Raw genomic sequence first — 27853 nt, 5'->3', positions numbered from 1 at the left:
CGTCAGTCGCTCGTACACAACACCTTCTGCCTGTTCCTCGTCCGCAACCCTCGGCAGCCGTCGATTCAGCCACGCCGTTGCATCGCGGGGATGGTACGACACCGGCGCATCATGACGCAAGCGATGCAGGGTAAACAGTTAAACCAAATCCAAAATTGATGCATGCTCCGCTGGAACTTCTGCCCAACTTTCTCCATGCGTCACGCTGTGCCGTTGGTTCAACACCCTCGACCGAAGACGATGGGAGATGCTGAAGATTTTCGGGTCGCCTCGAAACTGGAGACCCCAGGCACACACTCGAATGACGCGAACGCGCTGGACGCCATCAAAATCAAACCCCATTATAAGGGGAGCAATTGACCTTGGATATTTGAAGCCTTTTTTCTCCATTTTCATCCTCCGGCGTGGATCCTCCCCCGCCGTCGTCTGCCCTTGCGCGTTCGATCCTCACTCGAGCCACAGTTCACCTTCGCTGTTAGACAACGCTCCGTACTTCGTCTCTCCATGGGTGTGGGTAAACACCCCAGAAGAAGAAGACGCAACCAAAACTCGAGAACCGGTGGAACCGAATAAGGCACCCATCTATCGCGCATCGCGATATGCAATCGTATATCGCTGGTTGGCATGTTTTTGTATATACAAAACCAAATATCTTCGAGTAACACGAACAGCACCGAAAAAAAAGAGTAAAAATCAATCGGGATCCCCGGAAGGTGATGGGGACCAGAAAACCGAATGATTTTTAAAAACCGCGCACCTCGACGATGAGCAGCGGATGATTTGCATCCGTTCGCTATCCACCTAGGGGGGTTGGAATGTGTTGGGATTTCATCAAAAAACACACACTATTATTAGAATACTGAGCAGTGCTCGAAAAACGCCCAATAGAGATGGTGGAATTTTTGCTAGTGAATTCTTAGCATTTTCAAGATTCCGTCGCTTTTCCCAGCCCCACACGCCGTAACATAATTAGGTATGGAAAAGAGTTGTTACAGGGTGGAATGAGATGCAGGAAAACACGCTACGGTAAAGTCGACTGCGGACGAAGAGAACGTGGAAAGAAAGCCCCCAACACATGGCGATGGGTTGGTGGGTGGGCGCTCGGCGAGGAGGCATTGGGAAAAAATGGGAAACGACAAGACAAGAGCGAACGAACCTCAGCATAAACGAGATATAAATTTATTACTGTTTCTTGTGCGAACGCGTTCTTGTTCTTATCGCGCTGCTTGGTTTTACCAGCCAGAACCCAACCGCCTCCGCCATCGCGCATCCCGACCGTGCTCGCACACAGCGATCGTAAAACCGTGGCCCACCACCACCTGGCCCGTGCAGACACATGATTCAACTGCTGCTGCTGCTGTTGCTGCTGCGGGATCTGTGTCGTGTCGCGCGTTTGGGTGTCGTATTTTGTGGCCTCCCGGTTTGCTTTTCACCCCCACACCCCACCCGGACCGGTGTTCCATTGTGTGCGCGACGGTAACGAAAAATTGAAAACAGGTCTCCCGGTCGCCCGGTGCCACCCAGGGAATGGGGTCTGGATTGTGCTGCCCCCAACGAACGAATCCACGAGGTGCCGGTGAGCTCATGCCAGAAAGGGACTCAAGGTCCCGAGGAGCGAAAGATAATTTTACAAGGACCAGTCGTTTAGTGCAAAACGGATTTGTCTTTTGCTTCGCCTCCACAGTCACTGGTTTACTCTGTCGATCGTTGTTTGACGCCGACCGTTGGATTTTTCGCCGGGTTTTTCGGGAGTTCAATGTATCTGAAAGACGAACTGAAAGACTTTCAGAATCGACTACGGAGTACAAAGCATTCAGGAGTAGTATTTCTTATGCTGTTATATTACCAAGTTATCTATATTGCATTAGTCTGCATGCGTCTAAACCAAGTCTCAATTATTACTTTACGTTAAGAGTTGTCTAATTCCGACCATCTTTTCGCCCTACAAACTCCTATGCGGATACGCATTTGGCACTGATTCCATTGTTCAACTCCTCTAGGCGTCTACTCCCGGGTATGTCGCCTCAGTGTAACGCCACACTCCTTACCCTGCTAACGCACCACATTAGCCATGTTCGCGAATAGCATCGCGAGACACACCCGTCCTAAGGCTCGCGTACACTACCACACGCCTGGACGGAAACGTGTCGTGTCGCGCATTCGGAGGAGGGAAAGCTTTAGCAGAATGTCTAATTTATTCTAATCAGCTCCATTATTACGGACTTAAAGGTGACACATTAAACCTTCCTAAGCTGGTGTCGTACCTTGTTGCGAGCGCTGTGTGCGACCCGCGTCTCTACCAGTACGAAACTCACCCAAGACCCGGCTGTCGTGAAGTTGCTTCAAACGGTGTGATTTACCGCCTGACCCAGAGCGCGATTGACAAATAACTGAGCTGCGTCGTTTGCGTCATGCGTTTCTGTTTAACTAACAATCCTTTTTACATACCGGAATGTACCGCACACACACACACTACGCCCGGGCACAGTTTTTACACGCCACTAACACGTTTGCTAACAATCACAGTTGGCCATGTTGGTAAAACCGATTTTGGTGCCCCAAAGGCTTGCGTTTACACTGGCCATTTTTTTTTTTTGGTGACTTTCGCTGATCTTCCATGTCGACATGCCCTTTGCCGAGATGTCACTCACGTCGCAAATATGGCTCGCGCACCAACCCCCTTTTTTCGCAAGGTGCGGACGAATTTTGTGCTCCTCAAATGATTCGCTGCAACAGAAAAGCAACAAAAGAAGAAGAAAACCCAACTCCTTAAAATAGAGACGCCCATAGTTGACATGAGTTTAAATTAGCATAACGCGCATACCACGGAATGACTGTTGCCATCCATCCATCCCAAACCGGAAGTAAGTGGAGAGAATGTGAGAATGGAGCAGAAGGAGCAGAAGCAAATGCAAAGAAAAGAAAAAAAACAGAACCCGTACAAATCACCAACCCTATAAAATACGTAACGAGTCGAAGAAAAACGACCACCAAACCGGATTCGGATCGTTTCGCGGATCGACCTCTTCTTGGCAAGCTTCTGGGCAAGACAGATATTTTGCTCTCCAAACACTCACGACCTATGTGTGTGCGTGTGTGTGTGTGTGTGTCTGGATGGCATTTTATGTTTATGGTGTGTTTGCTCTCTTTGTTGCTCCTCTGCCGAACCCGAAACGGGGCGTATCGGATGGGGGTCGCGAGTTCTCAGGCCTACACCTTCCCCAAAAGGATGCGAATGGTCGAACCGATGCGTGATAAAAGCATGTTTATCATTCGTTCGCGCGCAAGGGAAAAGAATTACAGCGACACGAGCGTTGGAGACACCAAGATGACACGTAGAAGAGCAGAAAGGCATAAAATAGTAGTAGAAGAATTTCCATTCTTCTAATGAGATTAACACCGATTTGGTTGCGGATCTTATTTTGTTCTGCTTTTTTTTATTTCCACCAAACCCGATCGATCGAGCTGTTCTTTTAGCATCCGTATACAACTCTTCATGCTTGAAGTGGTGTGATCGTGTGTTTTTGTTTACCTATAAGACCGGCTTTGAAACAGATGCGCTAATTAATACTAGCATTTAGCAAAAAGAAAAACGACGACGAACAAATGTCTATAAACGTAGCATCAAAAGTGATAAATCGATTAAGAAACATGTGACCCAAAATATCTCGGACATCCAAAATATCAAACAGCGTAGCGAGCGTGAATTTCTGCCACTACAAGCATTTCCATTCTGAATCATCACTGCGTCTTTCAATTATTGTATGAATTCTAAGTAACACGAGCTCCACAATCGTGAGATCCACATAGAGTTTCTTTATTGATCTTCCAACTTCATTGCTTATAAATTAGTATACTAAAATGGCTAAGCCAAAAGAATGTACAATAAAATTCGATACCAAGCCAAACCTTCCGGGGTGATTCGAACTTCAATTAGTTTATCTATCCTTATCAGCTGAAAAGCCTCGTCCCTCGTCCTAACCCTCGAACCCAGCGCCCAGCCTAACGACGATGAGTCATTGACACAAAGGCATCGGCAAAACCGAGCGCAGGCACAGTTTTAACGCCGTATTTTGCGCAGCTCGGAAGATCGCACCGTTCAGCATAATGATGGTCCTGCGCCCATGCCAGCCACCCGTTGCGAGAGGCCCGGCCCGTTTCGGCCGTGCGCCATGTTGCTTCTAAATTATGTGCTTCCATTTCCTCTTTGCCGATCTGCTAGCGAACCCATTGTATGTTCGATTATCGTTTTTGACGTGTTATCGTTTGTTTTGCCTGTCCGTTTTCGACGTTTCGATCACTCGCCAGCATTTCCTTCCAGGAGTGTGCGAGAACCACAGACCACGGCGCAGAGTTTATTGCCATTCGATTTTCTCTGTGTTGCTTTTTATTTTTTTCGCGCGCGCGCCTCATTCCTGCGCACCCGCGAAATGTTTCTCTCTATGATTTTTCCATGCAGGATGATGATAATAATAATCATATCGTTTGTTATGTTCCAAGCATGCTCACGAACGGATGAGCCCCAGGTTCGTGTGCCGCCTTCCGCGCCCCAAACCAAACCAAACTACCTACGGGAGGCTGTGGCAGAGAAGAATGTATAAAAAACACATCGGTAATAGCCGATGGGAAGGTGATCGATCGGTCAGTCGTTGGGATACGATCGCAGGCATCTCTGCTCGTTCCTCCCACCGAGCTGGATGGTCGATCAATTTAGGCATATCCGTCTCGGATTCGTATGCTGATTGGCTAGAGGGGATTGCTGTTAGTCCACGAGGATTCATCTCGAGTAAGGCACTCTTACTTGCCAAAGAAGTGATATAGCCGATGCACGAGACATTAACTGCGAAAATCATTATGCTCATTATCACATCACGCGTTCACGAGGATCGAGAATCCGTTCTCGTAATGATGGTCCGTGTATCCTTTGACAGCTCTTAACACATTTTTTTATAAGAAGTCCAGAACTGATACAAACCATATCATCAATTAAAAAGGATAATTTATGTCTTTCTGTTGGCTTGATCATCGACCACCCATACTTGTTGTTCTCACATTAATGAAGTCTGCTCTCCGTCTCACGTTTGACCTAAAAGAGACTGTTGAACAAATTTGAGTGTTATTGCAAGAGTTGTAAGTCTTCGACGATATATTTATCGTTAGCCACTATAGTTTAGACCAGCAAGATCACTTTTTTCATCGTATGGAATTCCTTGAAGAAGGCACAAATTTCATCAGACGCTTATTAGATTACGATAACTCTAAAATCTAACGAAAAGAACATGCCCATTTTCTCATTCGTCTATCTCAGAAGGAACTTCTTCGTAAGTATGGCGTGGAAGTTGATACACGCAATAGGAGTAATCGGAGAAATAGGATACCTCACAGGAGAACCCAATTCCCAATGTCTGATGATTTAGACATCTATTCTATATATCAGAACTAGACAACCATTCCTTGCTCTGATATCTGTTCGCAAAAGCGAAGATACTGGTTCTTTCATGTCACATCATAGCAGTGCTTCACGACCTAGTGTATGCACAACAGGATTTCTGCAATTAACGATGCATATGCAAACTTGCCTCTACATGCCAGAGAACTCCTTTCAGCAAACACTAAAATGAGTACATTTTTGGATGCATTAGATAAGCTTACAAGGTTTATTGAGTTGAGAAAAAGTTTCTGTAAGAACAGACATATGGGCTTTGCCACGAATACAATTAGTTTCAAAATGCAATGCTTTAAATACACCAGCACCGACTGCAGAAGATGAATACTTTTGGTCAAACAGGTAGCACTTGATCACATTCCATCCGTACGGAGTGAGGAAGGTGCGCGAGAGTTGCAAGATCGCTCCACATGTCATAGGTGCCGCGCTATGTGTGCATGGCGATAAGTCAGACTCCGGTGCAGAAAAGTGTTGCATCGTGTTACGTTCTCGCAAAGAAAATGCAAAACAAACACATACACCCCGCAGATGTGCAGCTGTATCGAAGACAAGGTTGGGTGCCTCCGCTCCATCATCCATCACCCTTCGGCACCCGGACGATGTGTGTGCTCGATGCATAAATAATCGTTTACAAATGGTTCACTTCATTTTATTGATACATTATGGGTGCGCTCTCTTAAATCAACTCCATCGATGCCGCCATCGCGCTAAAACTGGGGTTGCAACTCAAACGCGCGCGCGCGCACGCCGTTCCCTTTACTGCGCGACCCGCGGTACCGCTTTTTTGCGCCAGTTTTGCCATGCGACACCGGCATGCCCGCTTCCCCTGCATTTTCATTCGCCCACGAAACATTGCGCTCCAGCCAAGATTAAGCCAAGCTGCTCGGAAAGGCAGTCGTATCGAGAACGGTTTCGAGAGGACGCTGTGGACGCCTTTGCCAATGCCGAACATATGGCCGCAGCTCGCGGGGTACGGCGGTTCGATACTTAACATTTTACATACATTGCATTTTAAGCCGAGCTCGAAACCGTGAGTGGTGCGTTTCGCCCGATTACGGGCCCGTGCGTACAGCGTTTTAGGAGCTGCTGTTGCATTTTGTCGCGCTGCCAAGACCGCACTGAATCGTCTCGAAGCGACCGAGGGCAGCTTAAGAGGCTTGCGTCTTAAAGCACACAACTTTACCGACACTCGTCGATGATCCATCTCGACCCATTTGCCTAATCACGCACACGAGCACCGCACATTCCCACGTGTATGTGTGGCGAGCTGTGTGTATGCACACCCAGTACAGGCGGCAATGGTTGCAGCCCATTTCAGGCTAGAGTCAGGCTCAAGTGGCTAGAGCCACTCCAGGGCACTGCCAAGGATACTCCTAAAAGTCGGATCAAGCACACACCTGAGTGTTGGGCGTGGGGGAAAAAGAAAATCGTAAGAAAAAACAAAACAAATATTTACCCCGTTACACACTGGCCGCGGTCTCAACGGAATCGCGCCACCCCCCGTCCTGCCCTGGGCATCGATGTGGTGGAATCGATGGAAAGTGTTCCTATATACGTGGGGTTCCAGAGCCAGAAGCCGAATGCAAGCCGACGTAATGTAAAACAATCTTTCCAACACTCGGAACACGTCGCCGCATAGGTGGCCGATGAAGTGCTGAAGGCTCTTGAGGATAGGGAAAGGGAGAACAGAGAGAGAGAGAGAGAGGGAAAGACGGCGAGTAGAGGAGGAAACCCTCGACTCCGCATGTATGTATAATGCTACATCCCAACACGTTTGAGACACCAGCGTTTGATCTAAAATTCGAACGTCCGAGCGACGCTCGGAAAACCTCTGCTGCACGCGAATTGCAGAATTGCACCGAGGTGACGTAGTGCACGCTGTCAGATGCGTACGAAAGCATAGCAGAAAGCGGAAGAGTGAAGTTCCAAAATATTTCAAAACACCCTGCTCTTTTTTGTTGTTGTTGCTGTGCGTTTGCGTGGTCGTAAATTATCCTTTTGGGTAGCGAGAGCGAGAGACGATAACCAAAAACACACACTCGCAAGGAACTCCAGGGCAGCGCGAACCTCAGAACTTGAATTCCCACCAAGAATTCGTTCCCTTTCCACCCGAGGTGGTGGGAGGCGGTAGAGGCGTACGGTTCGAGATCGGGCGAAAGCGAATCATCCAAAGTGAGGTGAATAAAAACACCTCCGGCGATAGCGAAACTTGATCCGATGACGAGGTATAAGGAATGGCCGACAGGCCGAAATGGGAAGGTAAGTACGGCACTGGTAGGGCGACCGACCCGTTAACGAGTGTGCGGTCAGCGTGTTGCCGCTCCTGCTCCGTCTGCCCACCCCTTCCACCCCCTGGCCCCTGATCCGTCGCCAGTGATCCGGTTGTAGGGCTCGTTAGAAGAGTTGAGTTGGGTCAATTAGCACATGGTGAAAACAGCTCCAACACTGATGGATGAACCGAAGCGTTTTGGCCACGAGGAGCCTCGCACATGATCGTGGCGTAGGCATACAGCTGCAATCGCGTTGTACTGCGTTGCTCGGATGCGGAGCAAAAGCAAAAAGCAGGGAAAGAAAAAGAACCCCTAACAACAACGCCATTCTTCGCCATCACATTGCAGATCACCGCTTTTACCATAGCGCTGGCGATGAGTGCGATGCGATGGGACGCGAACACAGAATGGACATTGGTTTGGCCGAGCGCTCACCTCCGCAACGTGGCCACGGGTCTCGGGTCGCTCTCGCATCTGCACGACGATCTCGAACGGTCGACCGGGTTGAGAACGATCATCTGTGTGAGCTTTCCCTTGCACCCCCGGTCCGGGACGGGGCGCGATGGTCGACACCCTCCCCCGGGACTCAGCACTCCGGTTGGATAATTAAGTGAATGATGTCTAATCGAGCGTAATAATTTTTATGCTCTCTCGGGAGGAGGCAGGGTTTTATTTATTTTTTTTGGTTTTCGCCCGGTCGTTCGTCATCATCGCGTCGGGGTGTAGACGACCGGAGAACCCTGCCACACTAGGTGCGTGTGCAACATGAACCCCAAGAATCGAACCCTACACCCAGCGTCCAGCGTGCAAGACACGGAGACGTCAGCTTCTGCTGTTTTGTTTGGCTACCACTTTCTGCGTTTGCCATTGATACCGTTTTGCCGGTTTGGGTCTTAGGATAATTTTCTGCTAACCTGTTCCTGCCCCCGGTCCGTTCCCCGTGGCACAGTCACCCGGGACCAGGTCGGTCTGTTACTTAACGCGTTACTCTTCGCACTCGTTTGCGTTCGGTGCATTTCCATCGCTCGTCGAAGATGATGACCGACTCGCTAAAGCGGCGAATATGCCGTGGAAACACAATTTCTACCACTCTGCCCCGGCTCTCGGCACCACTCTCCGTTCTGCCGCTGTTATCGGTTTAATTTGAGACAATTATCTACATACGGCGCATACCTTGACAAGGAAATTGGTTCTTCTTTCGAGGTCGAGCGGCTTACAACGAAACTGCATCAAGAAGTGTCAAAGCGATAAGTTCAATGAGCTCGTTTGCCCATCATCGCTTTTATCACTGATCGGACCTGGCGCCAGGGAAAACACTGGAAGTTCTAATGGCGATGCGTGCGGATGCCCATTGCATCATAGTACGAATGATTCGCTAGAAGCGGACCATAATCGATAATTGACTTCCTTTTTGTGCAAATTTTGTGCACACACACGCAAGCGACACGCACCGCATGCATAAACCTAAAAGAGCGCAGTGTAGAGGGGGGTTCGCCGCGGTTCGCCGCTTGATGTAGCGAGAGGTCGCGCGACCACCGCGTCATTGCAGCCAATCGTTATGCATGCCAATTATCAACCTAACCCGAGCGAATGCAAGTGCATCTCTGCAGTGCCGTGCCATCGTGCCGTGTGTGCCGACCATTGTGCGACGGTACCCAAAATGGCGCGGACCGAGCATAAAATCAAAAGGGAAGCCATAGCGGAAAGCGAATACTGACTCGCTTCCTGGGCGGAAGGCATTGCGCAAATCACAACCCATGCTCGACCATGGCGGTGCGGTGCGTTGCGCAGAATCGCGCGCGATCGCGGAGGTTCTGTCTCTGTCGTGCGCTCGCCACGCCACCCAGTAACGAGATGCAGGGACCGGTGACCCATTGTACCCGGTGGACAAAGCCAAGGACAAAAAGGACCACAATGAAACGGCGATGCAGTTCCGTGCATCCCCGGTACTTTTGGCAGACGTTCTGTTGCTGATCGTCGTGCCCCTGTCAGCCCGATGACGCAGCCCGTTTTGCAACATATTATAGGCAGCGATCCATCCGCGCTTTCAAAGTCGTACGATGCTAAGAAAGAAATACATAGTGCTGCAGCATCCACGCGGTGCATTTTGCGCCATTTTTTTTTTGTGTTGCGCGCCTCCGCTTCGAAGGCGTGTTGCGTCTGTCGTCTTCTCGTTTCGTGAATAAATTATAATTATGCACTTACAGCCATTGTGTGTGAATTTCAATTACGCTTAAATTGTTTTCAATGGGTACAACACCACGGTGTAGCAACTATCTTCGAAACACGATGACGGGGTGTGTGTTTTTTTTCTCCCTTTTCCCATATCTTTCCCCCAACGGCCCGGTCCCTCAACCGCGAGCCGGGTGCCCCTGGAACAGGTAAGTCGATGAGTCAGGATTTCGACTTTAATCACGGTTCTACTACGGACCGGTGGCGACCGGAAGTACTTTTCTTTAAGATTGCCTCCACAACCGCAGCAGTATGATTTTTCCCGATTCTACCAACAAACCACAAACCGATGCTGCCCCGCGATGGTTGATTAGTATGGTAATGCAGCGCTCGACTGTGCTCCACCTAATAGTGCTGCTGCCTCTCCACTGGTCTGGTCGAACAGCTTCCATCGACTCTCCGTTTCTCTTCCCAGCCGATCTCGAATGGAGCATACGAACGATCGAACACCAATCGGTTTACTCCTCCCAAACGGCCCAACAGATCGGATATGGGAAATTATGGACCTTCTGAGGTTTCGCCTCACCACGGACTCCCGGACGTTTCTCATAATCACCGTTTGTTGTCTACTCCTCCATCTGCATCTACACCCACCAACTGCCACGCCAACTACCGACCAGCGTTGAAAAAAAAACGCTCTCGTTTGTAAGCACCTATGCTGGCTGGTGAAGAATATCGCTAATCATTCCTTGCAACGATTCTGAGCTGACCCTGCAAAACAACGGTGGAGAATAAGAAAAACACACACCCATCGGCGTGCAGAAAACACTGTTGACCGCGTGCTGGTAACCTCTTCGGTTTCGAAAGCTCTTCAGCTTCAATGCCAAATGGAATTGATGAACCAGCTACGGCTTCTTGCGGTATTTAGTCATCTATATATCTGTTTGTTTTTCGTACGCTCCGTGAGCGCTGTTGGAAATGAAAACATATCAATCGTCCATTTATTTTATTTACCAACACCGTACAGGGGGAGGAGGGAAATTCAATGCTCGTGCGCACAGTACGATCATGTGCGTCCAGGTGCCCGTTTTCGGATGGCCCGTAGCGCCTGGAAGCGGCGTTGATGACGACGATCACCCGCTCAGTCCGTCTTTTATCCTCGGCGACGTGTACGTGACGCAAGGTTCAAAGAGACTACCGCACAACTACCATACTTAGTGGGGAATGTGTAGTGCAGCTAACCACCGTGTCGCACTCAATGATGTCATTGCGTCGCCCCCGGCTGCCACTGAGAACTGGGCGAAAAATTTCATCCTAAACATCCAGAAACCTTACATACACGAAGATAGTCATCGAGTTTTTGAGATCCAACGTAATATTGGTTCCTTCGGAAATAGTTAGCAGCACTGGAACTTTGCAGCATCTTCAATGTGGGTTCAAATCTCTACTGGATAAGTAAGAGACACTTTGGATTTCTCAGAACCAGAATGGAACTCCCAACTGTGTTTTTCTATCTTTGCTATAATATCTGCTATAAAATTGGTAAAATAAGTTCTCTCTTAGTATACGCTTTTGCTTTCTCTCTTGAAGCTCTCGTGTGTAGCCACCCATCACATGCTACACTGGCAATTAGCCACGTGTTTACGCACAACGGCTATCCGTGCCCGCCCTCATGCAAGCGAATATTTCCATCGAATGTCATCGAACGACGATCATCTGGCGATCTGGCGCCATCGCTGTTTTGGGTGGGGTGCTGCAACTACTGCACCAATCGTGGTGCAGAGTGGGTCCAAGTGCTGCGAAACAACTCCGCTCACCATCCATGAAACCTCCCCCGGTGGTACCGAAAACAACAACAGCAGTCTCGTACGTCGCGATGCGTGGGCCGGGGCGCTTGTTAGTGTCGTTAACTGCACTGCACACTGTATGTCAAACGCAACACATGAAGGAGCGTAACTGCAACGTTGTGGAGCACAATCAACGAGTTACGCGGAACGCGAAAGAACGGAACGGTTGAGCAATCGATCCGCACCAATGTTCTAACTACGGACTACGGCGAATGGGTCAAAGTGAACGCATACACATCAACACATGTACGCAATGTTGCAAAAAACTGTCTACGATCAAACACTTTGTAGCTAAAACGGAGCACCATTAGTTGGTTCTTGTAAATCGAATCGAAAAGATTTTCGTTCTTCATTTTCAATTGTTTTCTGGGTAAAAAATGATAGCATAGAAATCTTTATATTTGTCCTAATTCGAATCTTTTCCGTCTGATAACTCGCAACAAAATTGCATTTATGGAATTGAATCGCAAAAATAACACCCATCGAATGCGTTTCCAATTAAACGCATCCCTACGCCACGGCAACGAACTTGCTTGGGAAGGGGTGTCAAATCGAAATCCATGCCCGATGCCCACCGTCCGGGACCATCCGTTTCCATACCGCCCGATACAACATTCGGTCGATTTCAATTTAAAACGATCGTGGTGAGTTTATTAGTATCAATTGACGGTGATTACTCTACCGTACCGCTGGTGTTTCTTTTATTTTTCGCGCTCAACAGCACGCGCTGTATCGGTGGGGTTCCAGTCTTACAACCGACACCACAACTAGCTGCTCGGTGCCATTCAAATTCGAGCATCACAAAACAACAGACGCTTCAAAAAGGTAAGCATACACTTTACGTAATGCGTCACAGTCATCGGGGCAGCGATTGTGGGGGGAAAACGTCAAACGCCACGTTGACATTGTGATAGAAATATCCGAAAACATGCACACGGTGCGTATTGCGCATGAACGGCATCCCACGAGGAGTAGGTGCTGGCGTGAAGTTGCCCGCAGACCATGAGCATTGATTTACCAGCAGCGCCCTTTTTGCATTAGCTCGGTAAATTGGAGCGGGTCGCGTTCAAATAGATCACGGTGAAATATTCAAACGCTCGGTGCTATCATCTTCCTATCGTCTAATTCGAGAATTTTCTACCAACAACCATCCTTCCAGGGCACTCCAACTTGTAAAACTTGTGCAGAGCGTCAACCCAGTCCACGAGGTCAGTCTCTCCTGCCAGTAAGGTGTTACGAAAATACGACCGAAGTTGTGCTTGCCACTGGGAAATTTCTGCCCCAAAACCGTGTTCGAGTGCTCGGGGGTAGAACATCTGAACGTAAGATATAGAAACTGCAAACTTCTGATGAGCAACAGCACGTACTGAAATGTCGTTTCATTGATTTTACTTCACCAGCGAAAGCGCAGCTAGCTGGCAGGCCGCATCTCTCGGCCCGTACGGACCTGCATTAATAGCTGGCTGCCATGGCAACACTGCTGCAAGCTTTCGGTCGCTTCTTTACGAAGCATCCCTTGGCGGGAAATGGACTCGTGTACGGTACGCTGTACGTCGGTGCTGAATTTTCGCAACAAACCATTACGCGAAAGTTTTTGGTACGTATTAATGCAGTTGACGGTAGGGACCCGCTGCTTCAACAGTTGGCTATTCTGTATACTTTTAGACCGACCCGCCACAAGATATCGATCGGCCTACGCTAGCACGATACGCTGTCATGGGCACGTTCATATATTCCCCAATTCTTTACAACTGGTGAGTGCGCTGCCAATCGCCAATTCCACTCAACTAATGCGAATTTCCAAAGCTACATGGAACGCGTAAACAGAACTGCACCTTTTTAATCAATAATTTCTTTTCTCACCACCTATTTTCATTCCAATGTGAACTCTATTTATGGTTTATCTTTTTGTTTCATTTTCGCATTTACTTTGTTTCCCGCCATTGCCACAACGCTGCATGCCCTTTTTTCCCCCCGTTCATTCATTCGCCATGTGGTCCAGAATGAACGCGCTAGTGTTTGAATTTCCACCATCAAATCGCGCCATTCATTGTTCGCCATTGCTTGCCAATCATTTCCGCACGAACGAGGATCAAGGATGTTTGCGGGTAGCGTTTGCTCGCCGAAGGTAATTTAACGTTGAAATGAAAATGTCCTGTTAATGGTTTATGTTTGTTGCTGCTAACCAGAAGGACTCCACGGTGGAGAAATTAGGCGCACTCCCCAAAACACTTATTAACGCTGCAAACGATCGCGTGTTTGCTTCCACATTTCCGGTTCCCTTCACAGGTACAAATGGTTAGATAAAACCTTCCCTGGCACTGCCAAACGAATTATAGTGAGAAAATTGCTGCTGGATCAGTTTGTGCTAACTCCTCCGCTGCTAGTTATATTCTTTACCGGTTTGTACAGCACTTTTCTGCTTCACATACACCCATGTCGTTCATGTTTTCAACTGCTTTTGTTCCTTCATCTCGCAGGAATGTCCCTCATGGAACAACAATCATCCATCACCGAAGAGTGCCGTCAAAAGTTTGTGCCGACGTTTGCACGCTCCTGCCTGTTTTGGATACCGGCCCAAACGCTCAACTTCGTCCTGGTGCCACCCAAGTTCCGCGTGGTTTACGTGGGTTCATGTGCCTTCGCCTGGGTGAACATTTTGTGCTGGGTTAAGCGGCAAAAGATGCTAAGCTCGAATTAATGCATTAATCAGCAATATTACCAACAAAAAAAGAGCTACGCAAAGCGTTACAAAGATAGCTATTAGATAGGGAAAACCAAAGTCCGACACATTTTCACAATCGTACAATCTACCAGAATACGCTCTCGCATAGCATGCAAGCGTTTAATGCTGCTCTAATCATGACATAAGTTACCGCGTAAACGATGAGATTATATTTACTACTGTTAATATTAATAGGAATAAAATCCACAAATGATTAAATAATCGCTCCCATGAATTAGAGCCGCGCTTTAGACAAATGGTTCGAATCATTTTTTTAACGCGCGAGGAAAATTATTTCTATTGCCCTTCCGCGGATCGTTGCGGATCCTCCCCTCAGCCGCTGGTACACGTTCGTTCTACATCAGCTAGCATATTGTAAATAATGTATTGAACCGTGCAAGACAGTTTTTGTCCATTTTCTCCACTTTCTCACACTGGAAGCCATACGGACGAGACGGCGTAGACGGGTACGGCTACACTAATATTAGCCACGATTTATAAAAATATTTCACACCATTCTTCACCACACACACACACACACACACATTCACGAACCGCACACGTTGCTCGTCCACCTAACGCTCACCCGAATTAATACAGCTCCAGCAGTGAGCGGAACGCGAGTGGAGTGGTTTACGGGGTAATCTTAATGCCACACGGCTGCTCCTGGAGGTGTGCTGCACGTGAGAAGCAAAGGTCCTAATGGTAGTGCAGACCCGTGGGCTGGACTTCGACAACGCATTTCACCGTTGTATACAAAACGGAAAAATTGATTATAAACAAATGATTTTACTCGATCGTATTTCGCTCTCATCACCATACTCACCGATGGGCACGGGTGGGGCGTGCTGATATGGACCCGCGCGTAAAATGCACCCAGGAAACTCTATCCCTGATGCACAGTGATGTACACTCGCGCAACACTATGTTAACTGTTTCATATTGCTCGTTTTTTGTGTGAAATGTTTTTAACATTAATCTGCCTAAGTTTAACCAATTTGATGCTCAACAACTGACTTTATTTAAGAAAATGTTGAAAATAAATATTAAAGAAAATAATTGTTGTTGGTTGCACTTTGCTTGCACACGGATGTACCTGCTCAGCATCTCACGTCAGCGCCTTTGTTCCAACCACTCCCAACCCCCCGTCCACAACCCCAACAACATCTATTGTGTATAATAAAAAATTAAGAATAACAAAAACAACACAGCTTCCAGTCGAGCACGATCGTTTCAAAACCCACTACACCAACAAATATGATCGTCTAGCACGATCGTAAGCCAGCGGAGTCGCTTCACGAGCACGAGGAAAATCAACCCTCTAGATGCCGGGCACGAGGAAGAAGAACACGAGCGAAGTTGAAAATATGCACAAGCTTAGGAGGTAAAGACACACATCTAGGGGCAACCGGACAGTGGGGCACGAACTGTACGTGTAAAGTCCGAGGGATGTACGATTTATTTAACGATCTAGCGGACGATGGACGCGCGTATTTAGCGCCTTCGACTCCGGCTGCTACCGTGTGCGTACACGCACCGGGCGTAGTTTATGTACACACGGCGGGGAGTGCGGGAAACCGCATGGCGCAGGTTTTCCCGCCCCCCAAAAAAAAAACCGACCGCACGCATTTTCCGTTGACCGATGGTAATAGTAATTGTGGGCGAAAATAAATTCCCATCCGTCCACCCCACCCACCGGTTCATCCCATTCTGGGGTGGTGTGAGGTCTGAGGTGTCTGAACGAAAACGTGCAGCGAAAATGTTTAACCGAGCAACGTAATCGGTGAGACCCACGGGCAAGGCGATTTATTTGTTTTGTTTTATTCTTCTGCTTTCTTTTCTTAGCAGCAGGAAGGCTTGGTTGTGGTACGCATTTCGTCCACTGACTCGATAAAGATCGACCCATTCAAGCTACGTTTGGGGATGTACGCTATGTTAACGGAAAATAAACAACGCTTTCACCGCAAACCTCGTGCGACACTGCAAGCACACAGTGCTGCACGTGTTTCGTATATGTCCACGTCTCTTCCGCCATTTTACCAGTTTCCTGAGGCGACCATCTATCAACCTAGAATGTGCAAATGATTCATCGTCGAAAACTAGAGCTAAAAGTACATTAAAATGCTATCGTAACCAGGTGCGATGCGTAATAAAGCTGCACCGTTCCAGCCAAAGCGGCCGCCTGGTCGCTCTTGGCAACAGAAATAAAATGTAAGATAGATGGCGCTGTTCGTCACAGAGCCCTGAGCATTTTTGGAAGTATTTTAATTTAAAGGGTAGTTTAAGTTTTACTTGCGGTTATGCAGTTTAAGTAATATGAAACTCTTCGAAATATTAACGAAGTTTAAACTCTTCTTTCGGTCCAAAAACTACACGCCACAGTAATCTACAAGCTGAACCTCAGGTCAACAACTCAGTGAAATAATTGATTCTCGGAGCTTATCTATACGCAACAAGTCGGCATATTTTTTATGCCATTTCACGACTTTAATATATAATAGTAGTATAATGTCTTAAGTAATCTTTACTTAATGGTGAAACTTTTTCCCCCTTCCTTTTCGCTCCCTATTTCCCGCTCTATCGCTCTGTCCCTTGCACACCAATGCTTGTAGTAGCATATTCCACCGGATCGTAGCCTGCAATGGTTTTATTTGTTGTCGTTTTTCGTCGCCATCGTCGCAGAATTGATAAGGATTCCTACCGTAGTCCACCGTCTACGGCACACGTACTCGGTTATGCACATCAGGGCAAAACATACCACATAGCGTCCGAAATGCAGTCGCAATAGCGACCGAGGGACATGTAGTCGCAACATCAATAATTTAATATACAATTTTCTAAGCTGCGTCCACAGCCCTTGAAGCCTGCGCCCGGTAGAATGGTGCGGTCCTACGGTAGAGAAGCTATAAAAACCCACCAGCGACATTTCATTCAACTTACTTCGTCCGCGGCGGGCCACCTGATAACAACCATCATATTGCCGCATTGTGCCAAGAAAGAAACATCCTTACACATTACATCCAAACCCTGTAGTATGGTGCTGTGAGTGCTTCGAATTGTTTCTATCAACAGCTGATTGTCGGTACTGGAGCTACCGCAACTGACCTTTAGTTAGTGATTTTTGTGGCATTCAGTCGCGTATCATCGTTATTTCGGTGAAGTGTGAATCTGGTCTGCTCGGCGCACTGATAACTTGCTGCCACCGGCGCATCGATGGCAGACGAGGCGACCACCTTCTTCGACTGGGCCTCAAACCAGGGTGTTTCCTTTTGGGAAGTCGTCGCACGTAACTTTACCCAGCACGGTCGATTCGGTCCGGTGCAAATAGCGCATAGCGTGCAGCTATTGCAGCAAGAAGATCGACTCGATCTGCTCCTATCGCCCGCGCAATTCGGACTACTCTCGGGAATAGTGTTATTTCTGTTCCTGCGGCACAAACTAGCGCGATGGAAGGAAGAGCACAGCCATATGAAAATCACCAACAACGATGACTTGCGGCGCGCGGTTTATACCTTCCTTACCTTCCTGGAGTTCCTGGTGATATCGCCGATTCTGATCACAATTCTACTCACTTTCCACATGTACCGCTTTGTAATACAAACGGTGCTACAACACCGCCATGGGAACCATTTCAAAGGTTTACTGGACGGGGCAGATGTGGTGTGGGCAATAGAGGACCAAAACTCTCGCGGCATGATAAACATCATGGCAAACGTGGAGGAACCTTTTACGGACCGGATGTCCACCGACAGCTCGATCAGTGCTGTCATTTTACTGACACTGCGCAAACGCATATCCTCGCGGCTGATGCGTAACTATCAGCCCTATCCAAAAATGTTCTGGAAGCGTAACGTCGCGCTCGGCTACTACTTTTGGTCCGACCAGTCTGAGCTTACCGTTGAGGACTACATTCGCTACATGGATACCATTCCCCTTGCCGATGGTCAACGTTTTGTCGAAGAAAACCAATTGCGAAGTTTACTGAGCAAAGTTAACAATCGACACCTTCCGGCGGACCATACCGCGTCGTGGGAAGTACTGGTTGGAAAACAACCTTTGTTTGATGAGACACGACGGGTGCTTAAATATCCCGTACGTATGCTAACTGGCAACACACTGTGAACACTCAACCAAGTCTTTCTAACATTTTTTTTTATTCTCGTGCTAATCTACTTCATTTTCAATTAGATCCTGTTCCGCGTTCATCATTCGCTAGGTGACGGGGTAGCCCTGATGCGTTTGCTGTTGGAAGCTATTGTCGATAAGGAGGTACCATCACGCTGGAAGCATCTGTCTAAGCTAAAGGTCATGAACATCAACTACATCCTGAAACAACAGAATGCCGCCAATCATCATCGCCTAACGGTGGGCGAAACATTCCTCCAGCGTGTCTGGAAAAGCCTTCCCACAACAGCGGACCTATCAGCACAGAGAGACAAATTTGCACGCATTCTCTGGACAATTTACACCGCACCAGCCTTCTTCCACGATGTTTCGCGCCGTCAGGCAGATAACAATTGCATACATGCAGCAACGATGGCCAATGAAAAGGTCGTCAGCTGGATACAGGAGGATCACAACAGTGACACGAATTTGGTTGAGATTATTAAGCGCACCAAACGACTCATCCCCGGCACGAGATTCTCCGACGTTTTCCTCACCGCGCTATCGTCCAGTTTGGAAGCTTATTTTACTAACCAAACTAGTAAGCCACCAACAAATCTCACAGTTGTGCTACCGGCAAGAATAGAAAAAGAAAGTATGTTATGCTTTCGCTCTTCACAATGTGCACGTGCTAATCTACATTTCTGTATCTTCTATTTACAGCGCCTCACTTAAGGCTACATAACCGCTTTTCGGTAGCCCTTCAAACCCTGCCGATAAGCCCCGGTATACAGATGAACGATTCTAGCAGACACTACGCACTTACCAAACGCATTCTAGCGGTTAAAACTTATTCTGACGTATTACGTTCTTCCTCGGACTATTTGGTAAGTGCACCTTCACAACTACCTCTTATTATGGAACGCAATGCAAACCCATATACTTCTCTTCGACAGATTAATTATTGGATCATGTCTAAAATGACCTGTCTCTTTCCGGAGGCTATACTGAGAAAGATTCTCAAAAGCGCACACAGCACGCTGGCGATCTCGAACCTACCGGGACCGCAGCAGTTGCCACGAATTCAGGGTAAGGAGCTGAAAAATCTCAGCTTTTTTATCCCAAACCTTGGTACCACCGCCGTCGGAATTACGCTTCTCACGTACGGTGGTAAACTTCAGCTTGGAATACTGGCCGATCGTGCAGTTATACGCACGGAAGACGAAGCCCATAGCATTCTCAAGGGAACAGTTGAAGAGATCGAACGAATGGGTCAATTGCTCGAGGAAGCTTGATTGTCCATAGTATGTGATTTCTTAGCCTTAGCTGATTGTTGTTTTTTTTTGCAATAAAAATAAATAATGTTTAACTTAAATGTGAAAGAAGTTTGGCTACCATTCTTAACGCAGATAATGTTAACTGTCGTTAAACGACTGTCAGTAAAATATTTGATTATTCATCGTTAAAATCTTATTAAAGTATAACTACAAACAATAGTTGCCTATCTCCTTCTGATATGCCCATCCAATTACCAGAAACTTCTAAAACTTCCCATTTTCTTTCTTATCATAAACTGTTCCGTATTGTTATATCAAATATGGTGATTCTATATTTTCATACTTTCCGCAGCTGGCTTAACGAACACAATTGCGCTTGTATATGCGTGGTATATGTATTACGCCACATTTGTTTTAATCTACTGCAACTATCCCACCTGTTCAAAATTCAACACAACCGCTTATCGGCCAGCAATTCCTTCAGCATATTGGATTTCTCTTTTACCAACTTTTCTCAGTTACCCATATCAGACTATTCGGAATAATGATTATCATACACCAATGTTAACCTAACGGGTTGATTTTTTTTTTCACTAAAAGCACTTTCCAATTATGTGTGACCGCAAGAATTTCACAACAAAATATCTCAAATTGGCGTGGATAAAAACAATGATTAAAATCTCCAACTGAACTCTAAAATCTTACTTGGATAACTGAGAATAGTTTGAGTTTCTAGAGGAATTATAGATTAATCGGCGTTTTCGCAAAGCGCGATCAATATCACGCGTTTCTACCGAGCACATCAGGGCAACACTGGTTCACTCCAAATAAAATCAACTGAATGAAGCAGCTGGCCGTAACATGCTCTAGTGGCACTGCTGATTAATTGATTTTGATAGTTACCGCTTTCGCAGGCCGATTAGCTGAACAGCATTCACCATTTCGTATTCGCTATACCCTAATAAATGATCATGATGCATGACAAAACATATGAATACACTTGTTTGTTTGAATAGGAACTACGCAGTAAGATCTAGAACTTGGGTTTTCAATTGCACATTTTCGAAAAACAAATAAAACATATTGCCAAAAAAAACACATAACAAAGACTAACAGAAAGGTATCGATCGTGAAGTACTGGAGATGAACAAAGATTCCATTAGTTTTGCCCTCGCCGATATTTTGCTACCCAACCGCAAGCAACCTCCTGTAGCCTATGCCTCGCACTTATCTCGCAAAAAAACGTCTCTTTAAAGCCAACGGTTCAACGACAACTTTGCGCCATGAGACAGTCTCTGATCACTAGTTAGGTATTGGTTTAAACGCTTAAAATACAACGGATTAGGGTAAGCAGTGGAGGTAAATTCACAGACTTTTTGTAATGTTGTTGAATATTCTTTTCCCCCACCAGGTTTCGAGGTCGAATGGCTTAAAGTCGACTAGCAGCGGATTGGGTGGTTCATTGTAATACACTGTCGATGTGCTGGATGTTGACGATATGGAGGACGTACTGCTGTTGGAAGATAGCGAGCAATTCGAACCTAAAATAGATGCCAAATTATCAGAAGCAATAAAACAAAGCGACGGTTTTGTGCGTTACGCTTACCCGTACTGTCAGGTGAACCAGGTACATCGTAAGGATTAGAGGCTACCACCATGTTCCATGCTGAAAGTAAAGTAATATTTAATTAATATAACATTTTTTACTGCTGCTCAAACAAACATTGGTACTATAATTGCCATCCTACCAACCAAACAGTCAGTGCCGGACCAAAATTATTAAAACCTATTACAAGATCTCCTGCAGAAGAAGTTAAGCAAGCAGCGGTTTTTTACGTTCAGATTATCTTTACGTTGCCAAAAAGCAGTTTCAAATTTGTTGTCTCCCGATGGTCTCCCGAAGCGTAAAAGCACAGACAATACACTGTGATCAGACCATGACCACCATGCAGCGATGAGCTTTTACGCATCTCAAATCCAACAACATCATTTGACTTTGCAACATCGTAAGCACATTGAATGCAATACGTAAGTGCATACACCCCGGAACTGCATTGTTCAGCATCTCAAACGATGCAGTGCCTGGCGATGTCTCAAAGGCTATCTGAATGGTCTTTTTACATGGGTTGGTTGGTTGGCTGGCATCATAGTATTGCGTACGTACAATCATTGATGTATTTAATGAGCTCCTCATGCTGTGGGCTAACATTCTGTTCGTACGATTGCTGCTGCTGTTGCTGCTGTGCCTTCAGATATTGCACTGCAGCAGATTTGGTGGACGCTTGAAATACCGGTCGAGGCACACTGCAACGGAAAAGAAAACAGACATGTTAAGACAAATAGCATTGCATTTAGTGTTTGTCCAGACCCGTACTCGCACAAAGTAACATTAAATATTTATTTCGCAAACCGCATACCCTTCCTGCAGCAGATCGTATACGTCTTGAAGGCAGAGAAAGTGTGGAATTCAAGGGAATTTGTTTGTGTTACGGAGTAAAAGCTCCTATTATGCATGAACCGCGAACCCGGAGCCCATATTGCTACGTGAAAAGCTTCTCTTTGTATTGACTTTTTTTTTCTATGTCCCTGTTTGTGTATCTCAGATTTACATTAAAGGTCTTGGAGCATCAACTGTCACGGCGATAACACAATGCTATTTGTTCATCCCGAAATCAGGGTCTCCCATCCCATCAGCAAACGAACTACAGCGAATGCCCAGCCAAACGAATCTGGATGATAAGACACGAAGATAAGCGGTGAAGGTATGCATTTTAATTTTGTATTTACTTAAAGCGTAACATACGAAAGCGTAGAACCTGCAGGAAGTCAAAGCTACACCACTCAATAGGGCAAAACCCATTTAGGGTTTACAAAACATGTGAATCAAGCTGTCTTTACTTGTTGCGCCATTGTCAGTTAGGTACACCATCTCAGCACAGTCAACAACAGTTCAGCACAGTTTACATGTACTTTGTTTAAGGATGTGAAAATACCTTGGGTGCAATCCAATACAACTTTGACCTTTACACACGATGCTCGAAACGCAGCCACAAGGGAAAACGGAGCAAATCTCGATCGTGATAATTGTAATGGTCCGTACGCTCGCTTACATGACTCTTCAAAAAGGCGGCCACCTTCGGGAGCCTTGTCAAACAACCCTATAAAAGATTTCATTTCATTTTGCCCCATCAAGCTCCTTATCACTTGCTTATGCTTTGCACATCATAAACAACTTCTTAAGATGTTGCCCTTAGCAACCGCAAGCAGGAAACGGTTGATTGATTTCCAGCGCATGCTACGACCGACCGAAGCCGAACAGAAAAGATATATTTCTAGAAAATACTGAATACACCCATCCCGGGACACCGGGCGCCGTATACGTAAATATAATCCTGTCAATCATCTTCCATGCTACCGCTGTGGATGCTTTACCGCGGCACCGTTATGTAAAAACTAGCGCTCTTTTTAACTCATAACCACGTGACAGCCAGTCGGCTGCTGGGTGCAACTTGGCAGGGGATGTTGAACATTTCTTAGCCTTGCACACATTCTTGTTTTTACTGCACCGTGAAACCGATTGCACCGGCATCCGTTCCAGCTACTCTCGGAGTTTTATACGAACAAAAAACACTGAAGCATGGAAACCACGTGTAGCGCAAGGTTCACCTGCACCGATACGGTACGCTGGTTCAGTGAACATGTGAATTGAATTAGCACCTTGAACTGATCGAAAAAAAATGTCAATTCTGAAACACTTTCTGGGCACTGAATGCATAGACACAAATCGGGAGCAAAAAAAAACTCAGTAGGCTGTTTCCGACACATTACATAATTCCTGCTCGGGCCGCACCGACAGACAGTTCTCAGCAGACAGTTCTTGGGTTCCAATGCATTTGTGTCCCACTGACGTTCTTCCTTCCATCAGCCGTTCCACATTGCCCGCCGGTGGCTAGGAGAGGGTTGTTATGTAAACTTTTGCGAACCGTTCACTCACCTGAATTCACTCGTAATATCACATTCCTTCCGGCCCAGATCGCGAAACAATTCGTATTTTTCGTAGTTTTGTGGTATTCCTGCGGGCACAGATAAAGAAAGCGTCAATCAAAATACTTCTTTCATTTAGTAGAATCATGTTTCCGTTGCTTTTTCAGCACCAGTTCTATATTGCACAACATTGCGAGCAGAACTCGCGCACGGTTTCGTCCCTATAGGGCTTACCTCGTCTAGTTTTTGCCACCAATTTACTAGGTCCTTTCGATACCGTATACATGATTTTCCTGGCACACGTTTATCACGAATAAACCTTTGCTAGAGCAATTTCAATTCAAACAAAAATCCCTCCACGAAAACAACCCTCTTGCTCGCATCGACCGAACCCACCCAAGTGACAATTTCGTATGGGAATAATGTTGAGAGATTCTCTCTGCATTTTGCCAAAGTACCGCGTGCTGCCCCCTTGAGAAAGGGGCTGCACACTGTGCTGTGCTGTGGTAGCATACAATAACCCAAGTAACGTTTGCGATGCTACATTTTATTCATCACGGAATTTTCAACGCAGCTATTTATGAACATTGAATATCGAGTCCACGCAGGAAAATTACACTTCTCAATAACGCTCCATTTTTGTTTATTTAATACTTTCATGCAATAACATTTTTTATACTTATTTGCAACTTTTTTGTGTTGTGAGGTTGTTTATTTAAATCCGCAACTGTTTCCTCTGGTTGATCGGATGTTTATTATAGATATGTCGATATTTCTTCATCGTTTCTGGCGATAACTGCACAGGCTCCTTTGGAATATGTATATGATCGAACTGCCTAAGTAAATTGTGGTCTATTTCATAGCTCTTTCTAGCTTTGCCGGTAGATTTATGAACTTCCACTTGATCCAATTCGAAGATTGCAGAGCAGTTACTCGGTTCCATCGTGACGGCATGCATGTTACTGGAACCGCTCACCAACACTGGTGTTGATGTTACAAAAACAGCACGAGCGCCATTTCCTGCTTCTCTGTCCTGCGACTGATCAAAATGTCCAACTTCGTGGTCTGCCAGTTCTTGTGCGATGGAATACGATGGATCCTCATTTTCTGGCTGTTCCTCATACAAGGATAACATAGTTTGTCGTAAGGTCCAGGAAATTTTAATCACGATTGTTACAACGATTGCACTTATCCACTCTGCCAACTCCATGTTATCTCGGCACCGTCCGTTCTCGTTTGTCTGATTTTATGTACTGAACAAAGCGAACAACTTTCTGTTGAAAACAACTTCGGTACACCAACTTCCAAGGTGTTTTACGAAATTCATATCCGTTTCAGGAGAAACCCAATGAGAGGTACTTTTTGGAATTCCTACCCCTGTATAATATTCAAAACAAAACGAAAACGAGAACCGTCTCATGTACCCATAGCGAAAGAATTATACCCTAGGATAATGTAGGTCGTTATAGACAGTCCATCAAGCCATGCAGAGTTTAGACAGGCTATTTTCGACTCGTCGAATATCAGGTACGGTAAAGCTGAAGGGTTAAACAAGGAGCGCATTTTAATTGTTCAAAGGTGTCTCAAGGTCAGTCTCTGAATATGACATGCGATATGAAATACGATATAAACGCACATTAGCCACTGTAACGTATGCGGGAAAACAGATGAAAAGAAAAATATTTTACCGTAGCCTGGCCAATAATATGGACCATTAGAAAACTATTTACTTAATTCGACGAATTACAAATCAAGCCGTGTCATAGTGAGGTACATCAACGTTTCAACGATGATCATTTGTCCCTTTGTCGCTGATTAATGTTGGTCTAGTTTAATTTTTTTTTTTTGTTAATTGGGTTGATGTATTAAAAACATGACCCTTCACTTCCCACTGTTGCTTTGAAATGTCAATACAGCTGGTTTGAATTGTTGTTGTTTATTAACACTGAAAACACCAAAAAGATGGAAGATTCACCAATCGTTGAAACAAATTCAGAAACACCAACCGGCAACATGGTCGATCCGTTCAGCAATCAGGAATATCTCCAAAGAAAGCTTTATTTCTTGCTGGAGCATTTGAAGAAAATGCACAGTGATCTACCAGAGTAAGTGAATTCTATTGAATGGACAACCTCAACGTGCAATGACTGACCAAACATTCCTTTGCTAGGCAATATCAGATGAGAATATCTTACGACCTGTTAGTCGGTCTAGCAAACTCCTTGCTAAACGACACAATCTTTGAAATCGTTAAAGGATTAATGGAGATACAGCACGTAACCGAGGCCCATTTGATGCAAGTGCGAGAAAAAGTAGAGAATGACCATCAGCGTAGGTTAACACGAAACCAGCAAAGGTGTTCCAAACAATTATCCTTTTCTCTTTATTTTAGTGGAGGTGAAACAATGGGAGACTAAAATACAGGATCCCGAAGAACTGGAGCACATTATTGCACTGATGAAAATTAAGCATGGAAAAAATATGAAAGAAACCGATATGAAGCTAGTGCTACACCTGGATCAGAAAGTTAAAGATCAACAATCCACCCTTGAGAAAGCCGGGGTGCCTGGCTTCTACGTAACAGACAATCCGAAGGAGATTAAAATCCAGATGTATTTATTGGACTTCATTCTTCGACTTAGCAGGATGAAATTCGAATCCCACAAATAGCATTCGGAAGAACCTGAATAATTGTTGAGCGATACCGAAATGAATCACTCCTCCAAAGCAGCGCTGCAAACAGGTAAAAGTAACACACGTTATGTTTAGCAAGTACAACCACCCAATAAGGGCGCAAGGTACGTTGTATCAGACGTTAGAAGCATATGTTCACTGGTGTGCGTGTCTCGATGCAAAGCAGTGGGCAAGTGATGATGCACATCGATTACGTAGCAAGCTTGTACACATTCCACCAGTGGTTGTGTATGAGTAGTTGTGTTTATGAAACAGCCGGCTAATTTACACTAAGTTCCGTCATGTGTTGGCAAAGGTGCCATAATATAGAATAGAATAAACATAAATGCGCAATTGTTTAACAATTAGCATTACGTTCGAAGCGGTCGTTGCTAAACTTCAGATGTTTAGCATGTTTAAAATCCCTAAAGACCAGCTGATACTTAGCTGATGATGATTATCAACAATACGCGCTGCTCATAATATTTCTCTACGAATGTCTTGCTCCCCATACTGCTAGGACTAGGTCATTGACCGAACGCTTAGGATAAAGAGTATTTTTAAATACCATGTTAACTATAATTAGGAAACTGTTGTCACCAATACATCATACAGCTTCGTAATTTCTGAGACTTTAAAATGTAATGTAATTTTTGAGACTTTAAAAGCATACATTTTGGATTAAAGTTCAATTTAAATTTATATCTTTACACAAATCACGATGCGCTTTGATTTTAATAAGACTAAAGAAAAATTTAAAAACGACTCAAATTTAGCATCGGTCTCAAAATTGCATCAAAGTAAAGGTCTCGTTTTGCCCTTTTCGAAAAGCCAACTTTCACTCCAGTTCGCCCACGAGAAATGGATGAAATTGGAGCTGGAAAAATAATTTGAATGAAATTCGTCTTCGCGCTCGATTCGCGTGCCCGCCGTTATCATCATCTCGTGCAAGGTATTGCCCCGACAGCGACGGGAAGTCTTGAATCACCGCCAAGCATTGCTCGCAAAGCAAAGAGGCGTCAGACGCAGGAATGGGAGAGACAACAGCGAGACGAACCACACCGGCAATTACACATCCGCACGAGCTACACTTGGCCTAGTGCTAAGCGATGTTGATCTTGAACGGTCGTCCGATTGTTTGCAAACATTTGAGGCGTTCCGAATGTAAGAGAATCCCGAATTTTTACGAAATTCCATACCAACTAGCTGTTTTCAGGTTTCCGATACCAGGAGAGCATGTTTCAAGAGGTGACACCTGCAGCGTGGAATAAATTTGCCCATCCCTTTTGCTTTGCGTACTATCAAACCCGTGAGAGCAATTGCTATAGTGGCGGATCAATCCCCTTCGAGGCCCA

General features: G+C 45.9%; 4 protein-coding genes and 1 pseudogene across 7 annotated transcripts; 4 read left to right on the top strand and 1 right to left on the bottom strand.

Annotated features, from left to right (window-relative positions):
* Positions 1 to 12496: 12496 nt before the first annotated feature.
* Positions 12497 to 14701, top strand: LOC128310892 (mpv17-like protein). Of its 4 annotated transcripts, none has more exons than XM_053047639.1 (6): positions 12497 to 12560; positions 12895 to 13057; positions 13136 to 13332; positions 13401 to 13489; positions 14025 to 14137; positions 14216 to 14701. In XM_053047639.1, exons 3-6 carry the CDS (start codon positions 13204 to 13206, stop codon positions 14434 to 14436), a joined length of 552 nt encoding a protein of 183 aa, XP_052903599.1. In that variant the 5' UTR covers positions 12497 to 12560; positions 12895 to 13057; positions 13136 to 13203; the 3' UTR covers positions 14437 to 14701. The 4 variants fall into 4 exon arrangements, with proteins under 4 accessions (XP_052903599.1, XP_052903597.1, XP_052903596.1 ...); XM_053047637.1 differs by lacking the exon at positions 12497 to 12560 and adding an exon at positions 12701 to 12815; XM_053047640.1 differs by lacking the exons at positions 12497 to 12560; positions 12895 to 13057 and adding an exon at positions 13738 to 13863 and having other exon boundaries at positions 13293 to 13332.
* A 2972-nt stretch (positions 14702 to 17673) lies between these two features.
* Positions 17674 to 19885, top strand: LOC128310891 (uncharacterized). Its single transcript, XM_053047635.1, has 4 exons — positions 17674 to 18552; positions 18649 to 19219; positions 19288 to 19451; positions 19521 to 19885. The coding sequence occupies exons 1-4, from the start codon at positions 17674 to 17676 to the stop codon at positions 19857 to 19859; spliced, it is 1953 nt and encodes a 650-aa protein (XP_052903595.1). The 3' UTR covers positions 19860 to 19885.
* Positions 19886 to 20160: 275 nt separating this feature from the next.
* On the bottom strand, positions 20161 to 24207 carry LOC128310893 (MAPK regulated corepressor interacting protein 2). The gene is made up of 5 exons (XM_053047641.1): positions 24060 to 24207; positions 23836 to 23914; positions 22006 to 22145; positions 21448 to 21507; positions 20161 to 21382 (listed from the first exon to the last, which is right to left on the bottom strand). The coding sequence occupies exons 1-5, from the start codon at positions 24109 to 24111 to the stop codon at positions 21207 to 21209; spliced, it is 507 nt and encodes a 168-aa protein (XP_052903601.1). The 5' UTR covers positions 24112 to 24207; the 3' UTR covers positions 20161 to 21206.
* Positions 24208 to 25787: 1580 nt separating this feature from the next.
* On the top strand, positions 25788 to 27210 carry LOC128298030 (gonadal protein gdl-like). The gene is made up of 3 exons (XM_053033760.1): positions 25788 to 25930; positions 25996 to 26156; positions 26218 to 27210. The coding sequence occupies exons 1-3, from the start codon at positions 25788 to 25790 to the stop codon at positions 26493 to 26495; spliced, it is 582 nt and encodes a 193-aa protein (XP_052889720.1). The 3' UTR covers positions 26496 to 27210.
* LOC128300626 (uncharacterized) overlaps positions 26587 to 27853 on the top strand; it is a 43952-nt pseudogene continuing 42685 nt past the window's right edge.

The sequence above is a fragment of the Anopheles moucheti genome, chromosome 2 (genome assembly GCF_943734755.1).
Source record: "Anopheles moucheti chromosome 2, idAnoMoucSN_F20_07, whole genome shotgun sequence".
Lineage (NCBI taxonomy): Eukaryota > Metazoa > Arthropoda > Insecta > Diptera > Culicidae > Anopheles > Anopheles moucheti.
Note: the sequence above shows the minus strand (reverse complement) of the source record. Positions and strands in the feature narration are given on the sequence as shown.

Bases quoted from the DNA above. Each gene is read 5' to 3' on its own strand.
- LOC128310892 (XM_053047636.1), top strand. From the start codon at position 13,631: ATGGTTTATCTTTTTGTTTCATTTTCGCATTTACTTTGTTTCCCGCCA. The intron at 13,864-14,024 runs GTAATTTAACGT...TTCCCTTCACAG, and splicing joins GTAGCGTTTGCTCGCCGAAG to GTACAAATGGTTAGATAAAA. The intron at 14,138-14,215 runs GTTTGTACAGCA...TTCATCTCGCAG, and splicing joins GCTAGTTATATTCTTTACCG to GAATGTCCCTCATGGAACAA.
- LOC128310891 (XM_053047635.1), top strand. From the start codon at position 17,674: ATGGCAGACGAGGCGACCACCTTCTTCGACTGGGCCTCAAACCAGGGT. The intron at 19,220-19,287 runs GTATGTTATGCT...TTCTATTTACAG, and splicing joins GGCAAGAATAGAAAAAGAAA to CGCCTCACTTAAGGCTACAT. The intron at 19,452-19,520 runs GTAAGTGCACCT...TCTCTTCGACAG, and splicing joins GTTCTTCCTCGGACTATTTG to ATTAATTATTGGATCATGTC.
- LOC128310893 (XM_053047641.1), bottom strand. From the start codon at position 24,111: ATGTATACGGTATCGAAAGGACCTAGTAAATTGGTGGCAAAAACTAGA. The intron at 23,915-24,059 runs GTAAGCCCTATA...CTGTGCCCGCAG, and splicing joins GGTGGCAAAAACTAGACGAG to GAATACCACAAAACTACGAA. The intron at 22,146-23,835 runs GTGAGTGAACGG...TTTCCGTTGCAG, and splicing joins GATATTACGAGTGAATTCAG to TGTGCCTCGACCGGTATTTC.
- LOC128298030 (XM_053033760.1), top strand. From the start codon at position 25,788: ATGGAAGATTCACCAATCGTTGAAACAAATTCAGAAACACCAACCGGC. The intron at 25,931-25,995 runs GTAAGTGAATTC...TTCCTTTGCTAG, and splicing joins ATGCACAGTGATCTACCAGA to GCAATATCAGATGAGAATAT. The intron at 26,157-26,217 runs GTAGGTTAACAC...TCTTTATTTTAG, and splicing joins AGTAGAGAATGACCATCAGC to TGGAGGTGAAACAATGGGAG.